Raw genomic sequence first — 18,396 nt, 5'->3', positions numbered from 1 at the left:
AAATAACGGAAAATTGGTGCTTGCATTCGTATTCACCTCCTTTGCTATGAAGCCCCTAAATAAGATCTGGTGCAACCAATTACCTTCAGAAGTCACATAATTAGATTGCACACAGGTGGACCTTATTGAAGTGTCACATGATCTCAGTATATACAGACCTGTTCTGAAAGGCCCCAGAGTCTGTAACACCACTAAGCAAGGGGACCACCAAGCAAGCGGCACCATGAAGACAAAGGAGCTCTCCAACCAGGTCAGAGAAGTGCAGATCAGGGTTGGGTTACAAAAAAAATATCAGAAACTTTGAACATCCCACGGAGCACCATTTAAATCCATTACTAAAAAATGAAAAGAATATGGCACCACAACAAACCTGCCAAGAGAGGGCCGCCCACCAAAACTCACAGACCAGGCAAGGAGGGCATTAATCAGAGGGGCAACAAAGAGACCAAATATAACCCTGAAGGAGCTGCAAAGCTCCACAGCGGAGATTGGATTATCTGTCCATAGGACCACTTTAAGCCGTACACTCCACAGAGCTGGGCTTTACGGAAGAGTGGCCAGAAAAAGCCATTGCTTAAAGAAAAAAATAAGCAAACACGTTTGGTGTTCGCCAAAAGACATGTGGGAGACTCCCCAAACATATGGAAGAAGGTACTCTGGTCAGATGAGATTCAAATTGAGCTTTTTGGCCATCAAGAAAAACGTTCTGTCTGGCGCAAATCCAACACTTCTCATCACCCCGAGAACACCATCCCCACAGTGAAGCATGGTGGTGGCAGTATCATGCTGTGGGGATGTTTTTCATCAGCAAGGACTGGGAAACTGGTCAGAATTGAAGGAATTATGGATGGCGCTAAATACAGGGAAATATTGAGGAAAACCTGTTTCAGTCTTCCAGAGACTTGAGAATGGGACGGAGGTTCACCTTCCAGTAGGACAATGACCCTAAGCATACTGCTAAAGCAACACTTGAGTGTTTTAAGGGGAAACATTTAAATGTCTTGGAATGGCCTAGTCAAAGCCCAGACCTCAATCCAATTGAGAATCTGTGGTAGGACTTAAAGATTGCTGTACACCAGCAGAACCCATCCAACTTGAAGGAGCTGGAGCAGTTTTGCCTTGAAGAATGGGCAAACATCCCAGTTTTTTGTTTTTTTGTCTTATTTCTTGTTTGTTTTACCCAAAGACACATTTTGCATCTTCAAAGTGGTAGGCATGCTGTGTAAATCAAATGATACAAACCCCCCAAAAATCCATTTTAATTCCAGGTTGTAAGGCAACAAAATAGGAAAAATGCCAAGGAGGTTGAAAACTTACGCAAGCCACTGTAACTGCACCTCAGAAATTGCAGCCCAAATAAAAGTAACAGACGCATCTCAACATCAACTGTTCAGAGGAGACTGTGAATCAGGCCTTCATGGTCGATTTGCTGCAAGGAAACCACTACTAAAGGACACCAATAAAAGAAGAGACTTGCTTGGGCCAAGAAACATGAGCAATGGACATTAGAACGATGGAAATCTGTCCTTTGGTCTGATGAGTCCAAATTTGAGATCTTTGGTTCCAACCTCCGTGTCTTTGTGTGACACAGAATAGATGAACGTATGATCTCTGCATGTGGTTCCCACCGTCAAGCATGGAGGAGGAGGTGTGATGTTGTGGGGGTGCGTTGCTGGTGACACTGTCAGTGATTTTTTCATAATTCAAGGCACACTTAAACAGCATGGCTACCACAGCATTCTGCAGCGATACGCCATCCCATCTGGTTTGCGCTTAGTGGGACTATAATTTGTTTTTCAACAGGACAATGACCCAAAACACACCTCCAGGCTGTGTAAGGGCTATTTGACCAAGAAGGAGTGATGGAGTGCTGCATCAGATGACCTGGCATCCACAATCACCTGACCTCAACCCAATTGAGATGGTTTGGGATGAGTTGGACCGCAGAGTGAAGGAAAAGCAGCCAACAAGTACTCAGCATATGTTGGAACTCCATCAAGACTGTTGGAAAAGCATTCCTCATGATGCTGGTTGAGCGAACGTCAAGAGTGTGTGCAAAGCTGTCATCAAGGCAAAGGGTGGCTACTTTGAAGAATCTCAAATATAAAATATGTGTTGATTTGATTAACACTTTTTTGGTTACTACATGATTCCATATGTTATGTCATATTTTAGATGTCTTCACTATTAATCTACCATGTTGAAAATAGTACAAATAAAGAAAAACCCTTGAATGTGTAAGTATGTCCAAACTTTTGACTGGTACTGTATATATTACCATGTATTTTTTTTGTTGTTGCACTGGCTCGAGGCACACTCACTAGACTCTAGCCACACAATCCAATGCATACACTCCAACGCATACACACACTTTCACACTCTTAACTTACGCTTCTGCTGCTCTGTTTATTATACATCCTGATTGCCTAGTCACTTTTACCCCTACCTACATGTATATACTGTATTACCTCAACTACCTCGTACCCCTGCACATTAAATCGGTGCTGGTACTCCTTGTATATAACCTTGTTATTGTTATTTTATTGTGTTACTATTTATATTTACATACAATTACATACTTTTTAACTCTGCAGTGTTGGGAATGGGCTCGTAAGTAAGCATTTCACGGTATAATCTACACCTGTTGTATTCGGCGCATGTGACCAATAAAGTGTTATTTGAGTTTAAGTATTTATATATTTCTGCTACCATTCACTTTCAGCACTGTTTACATGTATATCAAATCAATTAAAATAAAACTTTATTTGTCACATGAGCCGAATACAACAGCTGTAGACCTACCGTGAGATGCTTCCTTACAAGCCCTTCACCAACAATGCAGTTCAAGAACGAGTTAAGAAAATATTTACCAAATAAACTAAAGTAAAAAATAAATAAAAAGTTACACAAAATAGCAATAACCAATCAATGTACGGGTGTACAGGTTAGTGGAGGTCATTTGTACATGTAGGTAGGGGTAAAGTGACTGCATAGATGATAAACAGTGAGTAGCAGCAGTGCCTACACTGACACTGTTGCACACTTACACACCCACCACCTAAGTCTTCCGTATGCTTCGGTTTGGCTCACATACTCCCTTAAATACCATGAGAAGTGAACAAATTTGCATGAAAACGATTCAACACTCGTTGAATGATTAAAACACTTAATTGAAGAGTCCCGACTGTTGACCAATCACCGATGAAGGGGCGTAGACTTTAGCTACTGACTTCGGCTTGCCTCGAGAAATAATTACGTGTGCACGAACAGCCGGAAAAAACCTGTCACAAAATGTTGTCATAATATATGCACAAACTGTTTTAGATGGGAAGCATGCGGACGCCTTTATGATGTTGCCATACTGTTTACTATTATTATAATTATAATTATTTATCCTGCTACCAGTCACCTTCTCCTAATTCCTGCCTACATGTACATACAGTGCATTCGGAAAGTATTCAGACCCCTTGACCATTCCACATTTTGTTACCATACAGCCTTACTCTAACATTTATTAAATTGTTTCTCCCCCCCCCCCTCATCAATCTACACACAATACCCCATAATGACAAAGCAAAAACAGGTTTTCAGAAATTTTTGCAAATGTATTACAAATAAATAAATAAAATCACATTTACATAAGAATTCAGACCCTTTACTCAGTACTTTGTTGACGCACCTTTGGCAGTGATTACAGACTCAAGTCTTCTTGGGTATGACACTAGAAGCTTGGCACACCTGTATTTGGGGAGTTTCTCCCATTCTTCTCTGCAGATCCTCTCAAGCTCTGTCAGGTTGGATGGGGAGCATCGCTGCACAGCTATTTTCAGGTCTCTCCAGAGATGTTCGATCAGGTTCAAGTCTGGGATCTGGCTGGGCCACTCAAGGACATTCAGAGACTTGTCCCGAAGCCACTCCCGCGTTGTCTTGGCTGTGTGCTTAGGGTCGTTGTCCTGCTGGAAGGTGAACCTTCGCCCCAGTGTGAGGTCCTGATCAGTCTGGAGAAGGTTTTCATCAAGGATCTCTCTGAACTTTGCTCCGTTCATCTTTCCCTCGATCATGACTAGTCTCCCAGTCCTCGCCGCTGAAAAACATCCCCACAGCATGATGCTGCCACCACCATGCGTCACCGTAGGGATGGTGCCAGGTTTCCACCAGACGTGAAGCTTGGCATTCAGCCCAAAGAGTTCAATCTTGGTTTCATCAGACCAGATAATCTTTGCTTCTTATGTTCTGAGAGTCCTTTAGGTACCTTTTGGCGAACTCCAAGCGGGCTGTCATGTGCCTTTTTACTAAGGAGTGGCTTCTGTCTGGCCACTCTACCATAAAAGTATGATTGGTGGAGTGCTGCAGAGATGGTTGTCCTTCTGGAAGGTTATCCCATCTCCACAGAGGAACTCTGGACCTCTGTCAGAGTGACCATCCAGTTCTTGGTCACCTCCCTCACCAAGGGCCTTCTCCCCTGATTGCTCAGTTTGGCCGGACGGCCATCTCTAGGAAGAGTCTTGGTGGTTCCAAACTTCTTCCATTTAAGAATGATGGAGGCCACTGTGTTCTTGGGGACCTTCAATGCTGCAGACATGTTTTGGTAACCTTCCCTAGATCTGTGCCTCAACACAATCCTGTCTCTGAGCTCTACGGACAATTCCTTCGACCTCATGGCTTTGCTCTGACATGCTCTGTCAACTGTGGGCTCTTATATAGACAGGTGTGTGCCTTTCCAAATCATGTCCAATCAATTGAGGTGGATGCCAATCAAGTTGTAGAAACATCACAAGGATGAACAATGGAAACAGGATTGCACCTGAGCTCAATTTCGAGTCTCGTAGCAAAGGGTTTGAATACTTATGTAAATAAGGTTTTTCTGTTTTTATTTTTAATACATTTTCCAAAAGTTTTTAACTTTTTTCGCTTTGTCGTTATAGGGTATTGTCTGTATATTGATGAGGATTTTTAGTTATTCAATCCATTTTAGAATAAGGCTGTAACGTTACAATGTGGAAAAAGGGAAGGGGTCTGAATACTTTCCGACTGCACTGTATCTCCCTCAAATAATCCTGTATCCCTGCACTTTTTAAATTTGGTACGGGCACTGACACTATATATAGCCTCCCCTCTTATTTTTTAAAAATTAGTTCTACTATATTTTTTATATTGAATACTGCACTGTTGGGTAGGGCTTGCAAGTTTAGCATTTCACTGTACTTGTGCATGTGACAAGTAAAACGTGAAACTTAATGAATAGAGAGACTTCCTCAATGAAGGCAAAGGGATTATTCCCAACTACAGGTAGAGAAAATGGGGCTGCTTTGTCTGTTAAGTTCATTTCGTGCATTTACTCGTTAGGTTCTTCCACATCAGTGGTCAAAAGTTTTGAGAATGACACATACTAATTTTCACAAAATCTGCTGCCTCAGTTTTGATGATGGCAATTTGCATATACTCCAGAATGTCATGAAGAGTGATCAGATGAATTGCAATTAATTGCAAAGTCCCTCTTTGCCATGAAAATGAACTTAATCCCCCAAAAACATTTTCACTGCATTTCAGCCCTGCTACAAAAGGACCAGCTGCCATCATGTCAGTGATTCTCTCGTTAACACAGGTGAGAGTGTTGACGAGGACAAGGCTGGAGATCACTCTGTCATGCTGATTGAGTTAGAATAACAGACTGGAAGCTTTAAAAGGAGGGTGGTGCTTGAAATCATTGTTCTTCCTCTGTTAACCATGGTTACCTGCAAAGAAACACGTGCCGTCATCATTGCTTTGCACAAAAAGGGCTTCACAGGCAAGGATATTGCTGCTAGTAAGATTGCACCTAAATCAACCATTTATCGGATCATCAAGAACTTCAAGGAGAGAGGTTCAATTGTTGTGAAGAAGGCTTCAGTGCGCCCAAGAAAGTCCAGCAAGCGCCAGGACCGTCTCCTAAAGTTGATTCAGCTGCGGGATTGGGGCACCACCAGTGCAGAGCTTGCTCAGGAATGGCAGCAAGCAGATGTGAGTGCATCTGCACGCACAGTGAGGCGAAGACTTTTGGAGGCTGGCCTGGTGTCAAGAAGGGCAGCAAAGAAGCCACTTCTCTCCAGGAAAAACATCAGCAACAGACTGATATCCTGCAAAAGGTACAGGGATTGGACTACTGAGGACTGGGGTAAAGTCATTTTCTCTGATGAATCCCCTTTCCGATTGTTTGGGGCATCCGGAAAACACCTTGTCCGGAGAAGACAAGGTCAGCGCTACCATCAGTCCTGTGTCATGCCAACAGTAAAGCATCCTGAGACCATTCATGTGTGGGGTTGCTTCTCAGCCAAGGGAGTGGGCTCACTCACAATTTTGCCTAAGAACACAGCCATGAATAAAGAATGGTACCAACACATCCTCCGAGAGCAACTTCTCCCAACCATCCAAGAACAGTTTGGTGACGACCAATGCCTTTTCCAGCATGATGGAGCACCTTGCCATAAGGCAGAAGTGATAACTAAGTGGCTCGGGGAACAAAACATCGACATTTTGACAGCATGCCAGGGCGGATTGCAGAGGTCTTGAAAAAGAAGGGTCAACACTGCTAATATTGACTCTTTGCATAAACTTAATGTAATTGTCAATAAAAGCCTTTGACACTTATGGAATGCTTGTAATTATACTTCAGTATACCATAGTAACATCTGACAAAAATATCTTAACACTGAAGCAGCGAACTTTGTGAAGACCAATACTTGTGTCATTCTCAACTTTTGACCACGACTGTAGTATAAGGATGTGGTGTATATGGGCCTGGTTTATAATTCATATTATATTAATGCAGTCAACAGCCCCCTCTGCTGTTTCAATATGCATATTTCACCTTTCCCCAGAGTATTTAAGATAATTTGGAAAAATTGGGGAAAATCTGATTTGTAGAGACCCATCAAAGTATGATATCGAAGTAGAGCATTGTCCTCTAACTTTTTCACCATCCTTTCTAATCAGCAAAGTACACATTGTCGTGTTTTTGTGAGAGTATACAAACTAGAAATGTGGAGGATCATAAAGTCGTCATCCTGTGTTTTCTCATTGGATTGTTATTCAGTGGATGCTCTCAAAAGTAGTATTATTTGTTAGTGTGATAGTTAATAAGATACTTTTTTTAGGTCAACAGTTCCAGTAATTTCATTAAAGTGTCATAAACCTCACTGGAGCTCAAGGTGAGGATTGTCTACTTTCTGTTTACATGGGTTGTCTGTCTGTCTGGTGTGTGCGCTCAGGAGGTGGATGCCTTACTCAGCGAGAATGAGATGCTGCAAGGCAAGCTGCACAGCCAAGAGGACGACTTCAGACTGCAGAACAGCACCCTGGTGCAGGAGCTGTCCAAGGTACTGGCTTTCCCTTGCTCCCACACATGCCACTGGTGATGGGGTTGTGGCGCCTCGCTTCAGAAGAGGGGAATGTCCTTGTAAATTTTAAGATGTGATTTAAGCCTATCCTATGTCTAGCTTATGTAACACATAAAAGCCCCACCTTCCTGATCACATTTTCTGATTTTATATTACAGAAATATTTATAAGTCATTTATTGCATTCCCCCGTTTTGTGTTTTTAGTTATGCACTCAGATAGAGGAGCTAGAACATGCAAACAAAGAGCTAAAGGATGACAAGGGGCTGCAGGCTGAATCCTCCAGTCCCACCTCCATCTCTGTGGATGGAGAGCTACTGCGCCTCCAGGCAGAGAATGCTGCCCTTCAGAAAAAGATGACGGGTATGTTTTATGTTGGTTATCGTTGTAGAAAATCACCTTTTTCAAAGGCATTTCTTAGATGAGCTGTATCTGGTAATGGCAACACATTTAGTTTTTTTTTTTATCTCCACCAATCCTATTTACATCACTGTGTTTTCCCCTCAGCCCTTCAGGAGCGTTATGAGAGTGAGATAAAGAGCCCAAGGGGAGCGGAGGTCAGTGAAACCAAAGCCTCAGAGACAGACGTCAGTGAGAGCAGGGAGGACGCTGCAGCCAGAACCAATGACAGACTGGAACAGGTGACACCATAAACAAATCTTTTCAATGGAACTGCCATTTTGAAAATATCCTCAGATGCACTTCTACTGTTGTATCGGGCATACATAAATGTATACATTGGTCATTGTTGTTCATTATTGAGCTGGTTGCTCTGTTCAACATACAAAAAGGCTCTGTTTCTTCTGCCCATTATGATGTACCTGTATGTTTCTACATCATATTAAACCGTTACAGTATGGACCGCCAACTGGCGTATTACAACACATGAATCAGCCCCTATTTAGATCAAGCCTTTGCATTATGCATGCAGGTTGGTTTTGTGTGTATCTGTTATCTATTTACAGGATTAGTTGACAAATCATCCCATATTTAGATTACGCTTTTGAATTATGCATGCAGTATGGTGTTGAGTTGTCCTTAAATTAATTTCCTTTTTGTTTTTTCCAGGCAGAGGCAAAGTGTGCCAAACTGGAACTGCGAGTGAATGAGCTAAGTGGTGAGTTGAGTCTTTCTTATGGAGAATATATCTTCAGAAATAGTCTGGAAAGCCTAGTACAGCAAACGTTTAAACTTTCCCCCTTGGTTGTTTGCTACTTTACAAGAGTGATTGACTTAATTCATTGACGTCTTTGTTAACAATGTTGACTCCCAGCACCAAATGTTGCTTTAATAATTTAACCCGCTGGTTTCCTTACAATCTGATAGGACATAGTCCAGTTCACTGTTCCTCTATGCAGGCTCTATGGGGCATGTGTCCAGCAGGCGCCTAGCTTTTGTCAGAGACCAGTCAGGCCAGGAGCGTGTGACTGGGTTCCCACTAGATGGGCAAGTGGCAAAGTCAAAGTTGGATATTATTGTAAAAATTAATGAAAACAAAAATCTTAATTTTAAGGTTAGGGTTAGGCATAAGGTTAGCAGTGTGGTTAGGGTTAGGCATAAGGTTAGCAGTGTGGTTAATGTTAGGTTCAAAATCAGATTTTAAGAAGACACATTGTAGAAATAGGCGGGGTTTATGACTTAGCCACTTGCCCAGAAAGTGATGACCACGTGAGTTGGGGTACTGTGATTAAGACTAAGCTGGGCTACCTGCGTGCCCTGCAGGACCTGCAGTGAGGACCACCGGGCAAGTTATGAAACAGGATTCTCTTAGGTGGGCAGCACTGTGTCCAAATCCATTAACGCAATGCTTTGGGCCAGAGGTGGAACTGCAGCTGCACACTGAGGTGGAGGAGAAGCGCCTACTGAAGGAGCAGCTCCAAGCACTAGAGGTAACTAACGACCCACCCCACAACCCTAGGTTAGGTGCTAACGACCCACCCAACAACCCTAGGTTAGGTGCTAACGACCCACCCCACAACCCTAGGTTAGTTGCTAATGACCAATTTTACAACCCTAGGTTATGTGCTAACGACCCACCCAACAACCCTAGGTTAGGTGCTAATGACCAATTTTACAACCATAGGTTAGGTGCTAACGACCCACCCAACAACCCTAGGTTAGGTGCTAATGACCAATTTTACAACCCTAGGTTAGGTGCTGACGACCCATCCACAACCCTAGGTTAGTTGCTAACGACCCACTCTACAACCCTAGGTTAGGTGCTAACGACCCACCCCACAACCCTAGGTTAGGTGCTAACAGCCCATCCACAACCCTAGGTTAGTTGCTAACGACCCACCCCAAAACCCTAGGTTAGGTGTTAACGACCCACCCACAACCCTAGGTTAGGTGTTAACGACCCAGATTGATTTATACGTTTTTTGTTGTTCAGCTTTTTCTTCAGTTTCTATGTTACCAGCGCTAGTGCCTCAAAGTGAAGCAGTAAGATGTACTCTCAGATACAGAGCTGCATATCAGAAAATATGGTCACTAACTGCCTCCTCCATTTACTAGGCTAATTGAGTGTATGTGGGTTTGTGTAAATATGATACGCTGTGGACAGACTTTCCCTAAGGCACAATTAAGGACAGACGACAATTTGTTGGCCATTTCTATCTCTCTTCATCTAAGCACTAAGATCTTTCGCTTCTCTCCTCCAGTCATCCAAACAGGCAGACATCACTCAACTTCAAGAAGAAATATCGAAGGTAACTATAAGATCAGATGTGTCCTTCAATGTATAGATTAGGCTATAGTGTATGTTAGCATCTAGGCCCCTACATGTAATCAAACAAATCAAATTACATTTTATTTGTCACAGACGTGTTTAGCAGATGTTATTGCGGGTGTAGCAAAATGCTTGTGATTCTAGCTCCGACAGTGCAGTAATATCTAACAAGTAATATCTAACAATTTCACAACATATACACACAAATCTAAGTAAGGAATTGAATTAAGAATATATACAATAATGGACGAGCAATGACAGAGCGGCATGGACTAAGATACAGTAGAATATTATAGAATACAGTATATACATATGAGATGAGTAATGCAAGATATGTGAACATTATTAAAGTGACTAGTGTTCCATTTCTTAAAGTGGCCAGTGATTTCTATAGGCAGCAGCAGCCTCTAATGTGCTAGTGATGGCTATTTAACAGTCTGATGGCCTTGAGATAGAAGCTGTTTTTCAGTCTCTCGGTTCCAGCTTTGATGCACCTGTACTGACCTCGCCTTCTGGATGATAGCGGGGTGAACAGGCAGTGGCTCGGGTGGTTGATGTCCTTGATGATCTTTTTGGCCTTCCTGTGATATCGGGTGCTGTAGGTGTCCTGGAGGTCCCTGCGGTAGCGGGCAGTGCAGTTGCCGTACCAGGCGGTGATACAGCCCGACAGGAAGCTCTCAATTGTGCATCTGTAAAAGTTTGTGAGGGTTTTAGGTGCCAAGCCAAATGTCTTCAGCCTCCTGAGGTTGAAGAGGCTCTGTTGCGCCTTCTTCACCACACTGTCTGCGTGGGTGGACCATTTTAAGTTTGTCAGTGATGTGTACGCCAAGGAACTTGAAGCTTTCCACCTTCTCCACTGCGGTCTCGTTGATGTGGATAGGGGGGTGCACCCTCTGCTGTTTCCTGAAGTCCACGATCATCTCCTTTGTTTTGTTGACGTTGAGTGAGAGGTTATTTTCCTGGCACCACACTCCCAGAGCCCTCATCTCCTCCCTGTAGGCTGTCTCGTCGTTGTTGGTAATCAAGCTTACTACTGTTGTGCCGTCTGCGAACTTGATGATTGAGTTGGAGGCGTGCTTGGCCACGCAGTCATGGGTGAACAGGGAGTACAGGTGGGGGCTGAGCACGCACCCTTGTGGTGCCCCAGTGTTGAGGATCAGCGAAGTGGAGATGTTGTTTCCTACCTTCACCACCTGGGGGCGGCCCATCAGGAAGTCCAGGACCCAGTTGCACAGGGCGGGGGTCAGACCCAGGGCCTTGAGTTTAATGATGAGCTTGGTGTTGAATGCTGAGCTATAGTCAATGAACAGCATTCTTACATAGGCATTCCTCTTGTCCAGATGGGATAGGGCAGTGTGCAGTGTAATGGTGATTGCATTGTCTGTGGATCTATTGGGGCGGTATGCAAATTGAAGTGAGCCTAGGGTGTCAGGTAAAGTAGAGGTGATATGATCCTTGACTAGTCTCTCAAAGCACTTCATGACAGAAGTGAGTGCTACGGGGCGATAGTCATTTAGTTCAGTTACCTTTTTATTCTTTGGTACAGGAACAATGGTGGCCATCTTGAAGCATGTGGGGACAGCAGATTGGGATAAGGAGAGATTGAATATGTCCGTAAACATGCGCATGCTCTGAGGACGCAGCTAGGAATGCCGTCTGGGCCGACAGCCTTGCGGGAGTTAACATGCTTAAATGTCTTACTCACGTCGGCCACGGAGAAGGAGAGCCCACAGTCCTTGGTAGTGGGCCGCGTCGGTGGCACTGTGTTATCCTCAAAGCGGGCGAAGAAGGTGTTTAGCTTGTCCGGAAGCAAGACGTCGGTGTCGGCGACGTGGCTGGTTTTCCTTTTGTAGTCCGTGATTGTCTGTAGACCCTGCCACATACGTCTCGTGTCTGAGCCGTTGAATTGCGACTCCACTTTGTCTCTATACTGATGTTTTGCCTGTTTAATTGCCTTGCGGAGTGAATAGCTACACTGTTTGTATTCTGCCATATTCCCAATGTGGTGGTTCGCGCTTTCAGTTTTGCGCGAATGCTGCCATCTATCCACGGTTTCTGGTTAGGGAAGGTTTTAATAGTCACAGTGGGCACATCTCCTATACACTTCCTGATAAACTCAGTCACCGTTTCAGTGTATTCGTCTAAATTATTTTCGCAAGCTATTTTCGAACACTGATTTTGTCCATGTGTTTCCTTCTAGCTCTCTGAAAAATTTAAGAAAAAGCAAGACAGGTAAGATTCTATTTACCTTGCAAATGTTATGAATGCATTTCTTTGGTTCTACACAAAGTAAAACTCAAAGAGCATTAAAAGACAATTCCGTGATAGATGGATTGTATTGTGGATTAATGTATTTGAGTTCCCTTGGCTCAGCTGTGATGAACTAAATCAGAGTATGACAGTAATAAGCCCCTGGGCCCTGTCCTGTTATAGTGGTATTTCTCTGGCATCATTGGGCAGCCGTCTCAGGCTCAGTATAGCTATGTGACACTAGGCTCCGGCCCCGTGGACAGTCAGCAGGCGGGAGTAATGAGACTGAACCTCAACTTGTTTTGCCAGCAGTCACTGTCATCTGCTGTGTCTGCAAAGATGTCTGCCCAAAGCTCCCCTTACGGGCTCTTTTCACACCGGCAGAGCCCTGGCCTCCCGCTCGGGGAAGTCTTATATCTCCTCTACTGGGTGGTTTCAGGGTTGAACAGTTTTCTCACTGGCTCTTTACGACTTGTTTTATAGCTTTCTGCATTTGCAAGGCGAAAAAGAAGCCCTTTACAATGACAGCAGGTAAGGGTATAAAGATTCAACTTGTTTTTCACTTTCACCAAGTTTCTGAAGGTGGTGGTACTTTTTTATGTAACAAAATAAAAACTGCTATTTGAGAAGAAAACAACAGGTAGATTAAAATACATTCTTTCTGCACCAGGACCAAAATCGATGAGATTCAACAGAGGAAGGAGGAGGAGTTGAAGTCAATGAACGTCCGCATCCAGAAGTTACAGGGAGATCTGCTGTCAGCCAACCAGGTCAGACATCCCGACGTTGCCTATCCTGTTATGAGATCAATCTCAATATATTGTTTATGATTGGTATTGTACCTGGAGTAATCATATTGTTTTATTATGACAATACATACTCCTTATTAACTTCACATTGGATTTCTAGCTGGTTTGTAGTAGATATGCCCTAGACCCATATCCTAAAATGATTGACAGCCTATGACAGAATCTAGTGGGAAGCTGAAGCTGACTCTTGCTGCCTGTGTTTTTCTAGAGAGATGGAGAGATGAAGGAGCAGCTACAGAGCCGGCAGAAGGAGCATGAGTTAGTTCTACACACACTCAGAGATCAGGTATAACAAGGACCATGAGTTAGTTCTACACCAGTCAGAGATCAGGTATAACAAGGAGCATGAGTTAGTTCTACACACACTCAGAGATCAGGTATAACAAGGAGCATGAGTTAGTTCTACACACACTCAGAGATCAGGTATAACAAGGACCATGAGTTAGTTCTACACACACTCAGAGATCAGGTATAACAAGGAGCATGAGTTAGTTCTACACACACTCAGAGATCAGGTATAACAAGGAGCATGAGTTAGTTCTACACACACTCAGAGATCAGGTATAACCAGGAGCATGAGTTAGTTCTACACACACTCAGAGATCAGGTATAACCAGGAGCATGAGTTAGTTCTACACACACTCAGAGATCAGGTATAACCAGGAGCATGAGTTAGTTCTACACACACTCAGAGATCAGGTATAACCAGGAGCATGAGTTAGTTCTACATCAGTCAGAGATCAGGTATAACCAGGAGCATGAGTTAGTTCTACACACACTCAGAGATCAGGTATAACCAGGACCATGAGTTAGTTCTACACACACTCAGAGATCAGGTATAACCAGGAGCATGAGTTAGTTCTACATCAGTCAGAGATCAGGTATAACAAGGAGCATGAGTTAGTTCTACACACACTCAGAGATCAGGTATAACAAGGAGCATGAGTTAGTTCTACACACACTCAGAGATCAGGTATAACCAGGAGCATGAGTTAGTTCTACACACACTCAGAGATCAGGTATAACAAGGACCATGAGTTAGTTCTACACACACTCAGAGATCAGGTATAACAAGGACCATGAGTTAGTTCTACACACACTCAGAGATCAGGTATAACAAGGACCATGAGTTAGTTCTACACACACTCAGAGATCAGGTATAACAAGGAGCATGAGTTAGTTCTACTCACACTCAGAGATCAGGTATAACGAGGAGCATGAGTTAGTTCTACTCACACTCAGAGATCAGGTATAACCAGGAGCATGAGTTAGTTCTACACATACTCAGAGATCAGGTATAACCAGGAGCATGAGTTAGTTTTACATCAGTCAGAGATCAGGTATAACAAGGACCATGAGTTAGTTCTACACACACTCAGAGATCAGGTATAACCAGGAGCATGAGTTAGTTCTACACATACTCAGAGATCAGGTATAACCAGGAGCATGAGTTAGTTCTACACACACTCAGAGATCAGGTATAACAAGGAGCATGAGTTAGTTCTACACACACTCAGAGATCAGGTATAACCAGGAGCATGAGTTAGTTCTACACCAGTCAGAGATCAGGTAAAACTCATGCCTATTAACTGTAATCTGCTATGCATAGTTTTTATATACAGTGCTCTGAAAAAGTATTTGCCCCCTTTCTAACATTTGCATATTTTTGATACTGAATGTTATCAGATCTTCAACCAAAACCTAATATTAGATAAAGGGAACCTGAGTGAACAAATAACACAACAATTACATACTTCATTTATTTCATAAATAAAGTTGTGCAACACCCAATGCCCCTGTGTGAAAAAGTCTACATGAAAATGGCTAAAAAGCAACAAATTTGAAGTTTTGGAATGGCCTAGTCAAAGTCCAGACCTAATCCCAATTGAGATGATGTGGCAGGACTTGAAACGAGCAGTTCATGGTTGAAAACCCACAAATGTCGCTGAGTTGAAGCAGTTCTTCATGGAAGAGTGGGCCAAAATTCCTCCACAGCGACGTGACAGACTGATCAACAACTACAGGAGGCGTTTGGTTGGAGTCATTTGCAGCTAAAGGTGGCAAAACCAGTTATTGAGTGTAAGGGGGCAATTACTTTTTTTCAAACAGAGGAATTGGGTGTTGCATAACTTTGTTAAATAAATAAAATAAGTATACTTTTTTTTCTGTTATTTGTAAACTCAGGTTCCCTTTATCTAATATTAGGTTTTGGTAGAAAATCTGATAACATTCAGTATAAAAAAATGCAAAAATAGAGAAAATCAGAAAGGGGGAAAATACTTTTCATGGCAATGTAGTGTGTTCATGGAAGTAGCGTATGATGATACCCCATATAGGTAGTATAGTGGAGAGCGTTCTCATGTGTATACACTGTGTTCACCACAGTTCCTGTAATATGGAAATATTAAGGCATCTGACATTCACTTTTACTCTAAACTTTAGTTGAACTGTGGACACTGCATTCGGAAAGTATTCAGACCCCTTGACTTTTTCCACATTTTGTTACGTTACAGCCTTACACACACTACCCCATAGTGACGAAGCAAAAACAGGTTTTGAGAAATGTTTGCAAATGTATATAAAAAAATTAATAAACTGATATGACATTTACATAAATATTCAGACACTTTACTCAGTACTTTGTTGAAGCACCTTTGGCAGCGATTACAGCCTCGAGTCTTCTTGGGTATGACGCTACAAGCTTAGCACACCTGTATTTGGGGAGTTTCTCCCATTCTTCTCTGCAGATCCTCTCGAGCTCTGTCAGGTTGGATGGGGAGCGTCGCTGCACAGCTATTTTCAGGTCTCTCCAGAGATGTTCGATCGGGTTCAGACTCTTGTCCCGAAGCCACTCCTGCTGTGGCTGTGTGCTTAGGGCCATACACAAAAAAAATGATGCACGCATGACTGTAAGTCGCTTTGGATAAAAGCGTCTGCTAAATGGCATATTATATTATATTATTATTATTATAGATGATTGTCCTTCTGGAAGATTCTCTCTACAGAGGAACTCTGGTGCCATGTCAGAGTGACCAAGCCCCTTCTCCCCCGATTGCTCAGTTTGGCCGGGCGGCCAGCTCAAGGAAGAGTCTTGGTGGTTCCAAACTTCTTCCATTTAAGAATGATGGAGGCCGCTGTGTTCTTGGGGACCTTCAATGCTGCAGAATTGTTTTGGTACCCTTCCCCAGATCTGTGCCTTGACACAATCCTGCCTCTGAGCTCTACGGACAATTCCTTCGACCTCATGGCATGGTTTTTGCTCTGACATGCACTGTCAACTGTGGGACCTTATATACACTACTGGTCAAAAGTTTTAGAACACCTACTCATTCAAGGGTTTTTCTTTATTTTGACTATTTTCTACATTGTAGAATAACTATGAAATAACACATGGAATCATGTAGTAACCAAAAAAGTGTTAAACAAATCAAAATATATTTTATATTTGAGATTCTTCAAATAGCCACCCTTTGCCTTGATGACAGCTTTGCACACTCTTGGCATTCTCTCAACCAGCTTCATGAGGTAGTCACCTAGAATATATTTCAATTAACACGTGTGCCTTATTAAAAGAAGAAGATTGAACGAGGGGTTAATATTCTTATAATCAATAGGCAGTTGTAACCTGTAACACACCTCGTTCAATCTTCTCAGGACTTTAAAGGGCCCCACAAACCGCCGACCCAGCTTCCGGCAGGGCAGGCGGAGGGGCAGGTTTCGAGTCGAGAGCCAGACTCGATCTCCCGGTGCGTATACCGGTCCCTCACTGCGGTGGCGATCGGCGCTCGCCTTCTGTCGACGGATGGCCCGCTGCAGATGGACATGTGCAGCGTCCCACGTCTCCTCCGAGCGCCGAATCCACTCATCCACCGCAAGAGCCTCGATCTGGCTCTCGTGCCATGGTGCCAGAACCGGCTGATACCCTAAAACACACTGGAAAGGTGTTAGATTGGTGGAGGAGTGGCGGAGAGAGTTCTGTGCCATCTCTGCCCATGGGATATACCTTGACCACTCCTCCGGCCGGCCCTGGCAATAGGACCTCAGAAACCTACCCACATCCTGGTTGACTCGTTCTACCTGCCCATTGCTCTCTGGGTGGTAACCCGAGGTAAGGCTCACCGAGACCCCCAAAGCGTTCCATGAACGCCCCCAGACTCTGGAGGTGAACTGGGGACCTCGGTCAGACACTATATCCTCGGGCACCCCATAGTGCCGGAAAACGTGGGTAAATAGGGCCTCAGCGGTCTGTAGGGCAGTAGGGAGACCCGGCATTGGGAGGAGACGACAGGCCTTGGAAAACCGATCCACAACGACCAAAATAGTGGTATTCCCCTGGGAGGGGGAAGGTCTGTCACAAAATCCACCGAGAGGTGGGACCATGGTCGTTGTGGAACGGGCAGGGGATGTAACTTTCCCCTGGGCAAATGTCTAGGCGCCTTACACTGGGCGCACACCGAGCAGGAGGAGACATACACCCTCACATCCCTAGCTAACGTTGGCCACCAGTATTTCACGCTAAGGCAGTGCACTGTCCGGCCAATACCTGGATGTCCAGAGGAGGGTGATGTATGAGCCCAATAGATAAGGCGGTCACGAACCTCGAGCGGAACATACGTCCGCCCCACCGGACACTCTGGGGGAGTAGGGTCGGTACGCAGTGCCCGCTCGATCTCCGCATCTACCTCCCACACCACCGGAGCCACCAGACAAGACTCCGGCAGTATGGGAGTAGGCTCAATGGACCTCTCCTCTGTGTCATACCGCCGGGACAGGGCATCTGCCTTACTGTTCTGGGACCCTGGGATGTATGTGATCTTAAAAACAAACCGGGTTAGGAACATGTTCCACCTAGCCTGACGAGGGTTTAGTCTCCTAGCTGCCCGGATGTACTCCAGGTTACGGTGGTCAGTCAGAATGAGGAAAGGGTGTTGAGCCCCCTCAAGCCAATGCCTCCACACCTTTAGGGCCTGGACTACAGCTAACAGCTCCCTGTCCCCTACGTCATAATTACGCTCCGCCGAGCTGAGCTTCTTAGAATAGAACGCACAGGGGCGGAGTTTAGGTGGCGTGCCGGACCGTTGCGAAAGGACTGCCCCAATACCGGCCTCGGACGCGTCTACCTCAACTTGGAATGGTAAAGCGGGATCCGGATGCGCCAGCACCGGAGCCGAAGTGAACAGGTTCTTTAGTTTAACAAATGCCCTGTCCGCCTCAGCTGACCACTGCAAACGCAC

The 18,396-nt window shown here is 44.2% G+C and overlaps 1 protein-coding gene across 2 annotated transcripts in view; it reads left to right on the top strand.

Moving 5' to 3' along the window:
- The window catches only part of LOC121546056 (GRIP1-associated protein 1), an 89,393-nt gene that overhangs the window by 6,159 nt on the left and 64,838 nt on the right, over positions 1-18,396 (top strand). The window contains exons 5-14 of one of the 2 annotated variants that reach the window (XM_045209492.1): positions 7,248-7,355; positions 7,582-7,738; positions 7,883-8,016; positions 8,444-8,492; positions 9,194-9,264; positions 10,036-10,083; positions 12,304-12,335; positions 12,837-12,884; positions 13,024-13,123; positions 13,371-13,448. In XM_045209492.1, the coding sequence (XP_045065427.1) occupies positions 7,248-7,355; positions 7,582-7,738; positions 7,883-8,016; positions 8,444-8,492; positions 9,194-9,264; positions 10,036-10,083; positions 12,304-12,335; positions 12,837-12,884; positions 13,024-13,123; positions 13,371-13,448 (825 nt within the window). Of the gene's footprint in view, positions 1-7,247; positions 7,356-7,581; positions 7,739-7,882; positions 8,017-8,443; positions 8,493-9,097; positions 9,265-10,035; positions 10,084-12,303; positions 12,336-12,836; positions 12,885-13,023; positions 13,124-13,370; positions 13,449-18,396 lie in introns of both variants that reach the window. The other variant, XM_041857061.2, reaches the window with a different exon arrangement.

The sequence above is a fragment of the Coregonus clupeaformis genome, chromosome 30, assembly GCF_020615455.1.
Source record: "Coregonus clupeaformis isolate EN_2021a chromosome 30, ASM2061545v1, whole genome shotgun sequence".
Lineage (NCBI taxonomy): Eukaryota > Metazoa > Chordata > Actinopteri > Salmoniformes > Salmonidae > Coregonus > Coregonus clupeaformis.
Note: the sequence above shows the minus strand (reverse complement) of the source record. Positions and strands in the feature narration are given on the sequence as shown.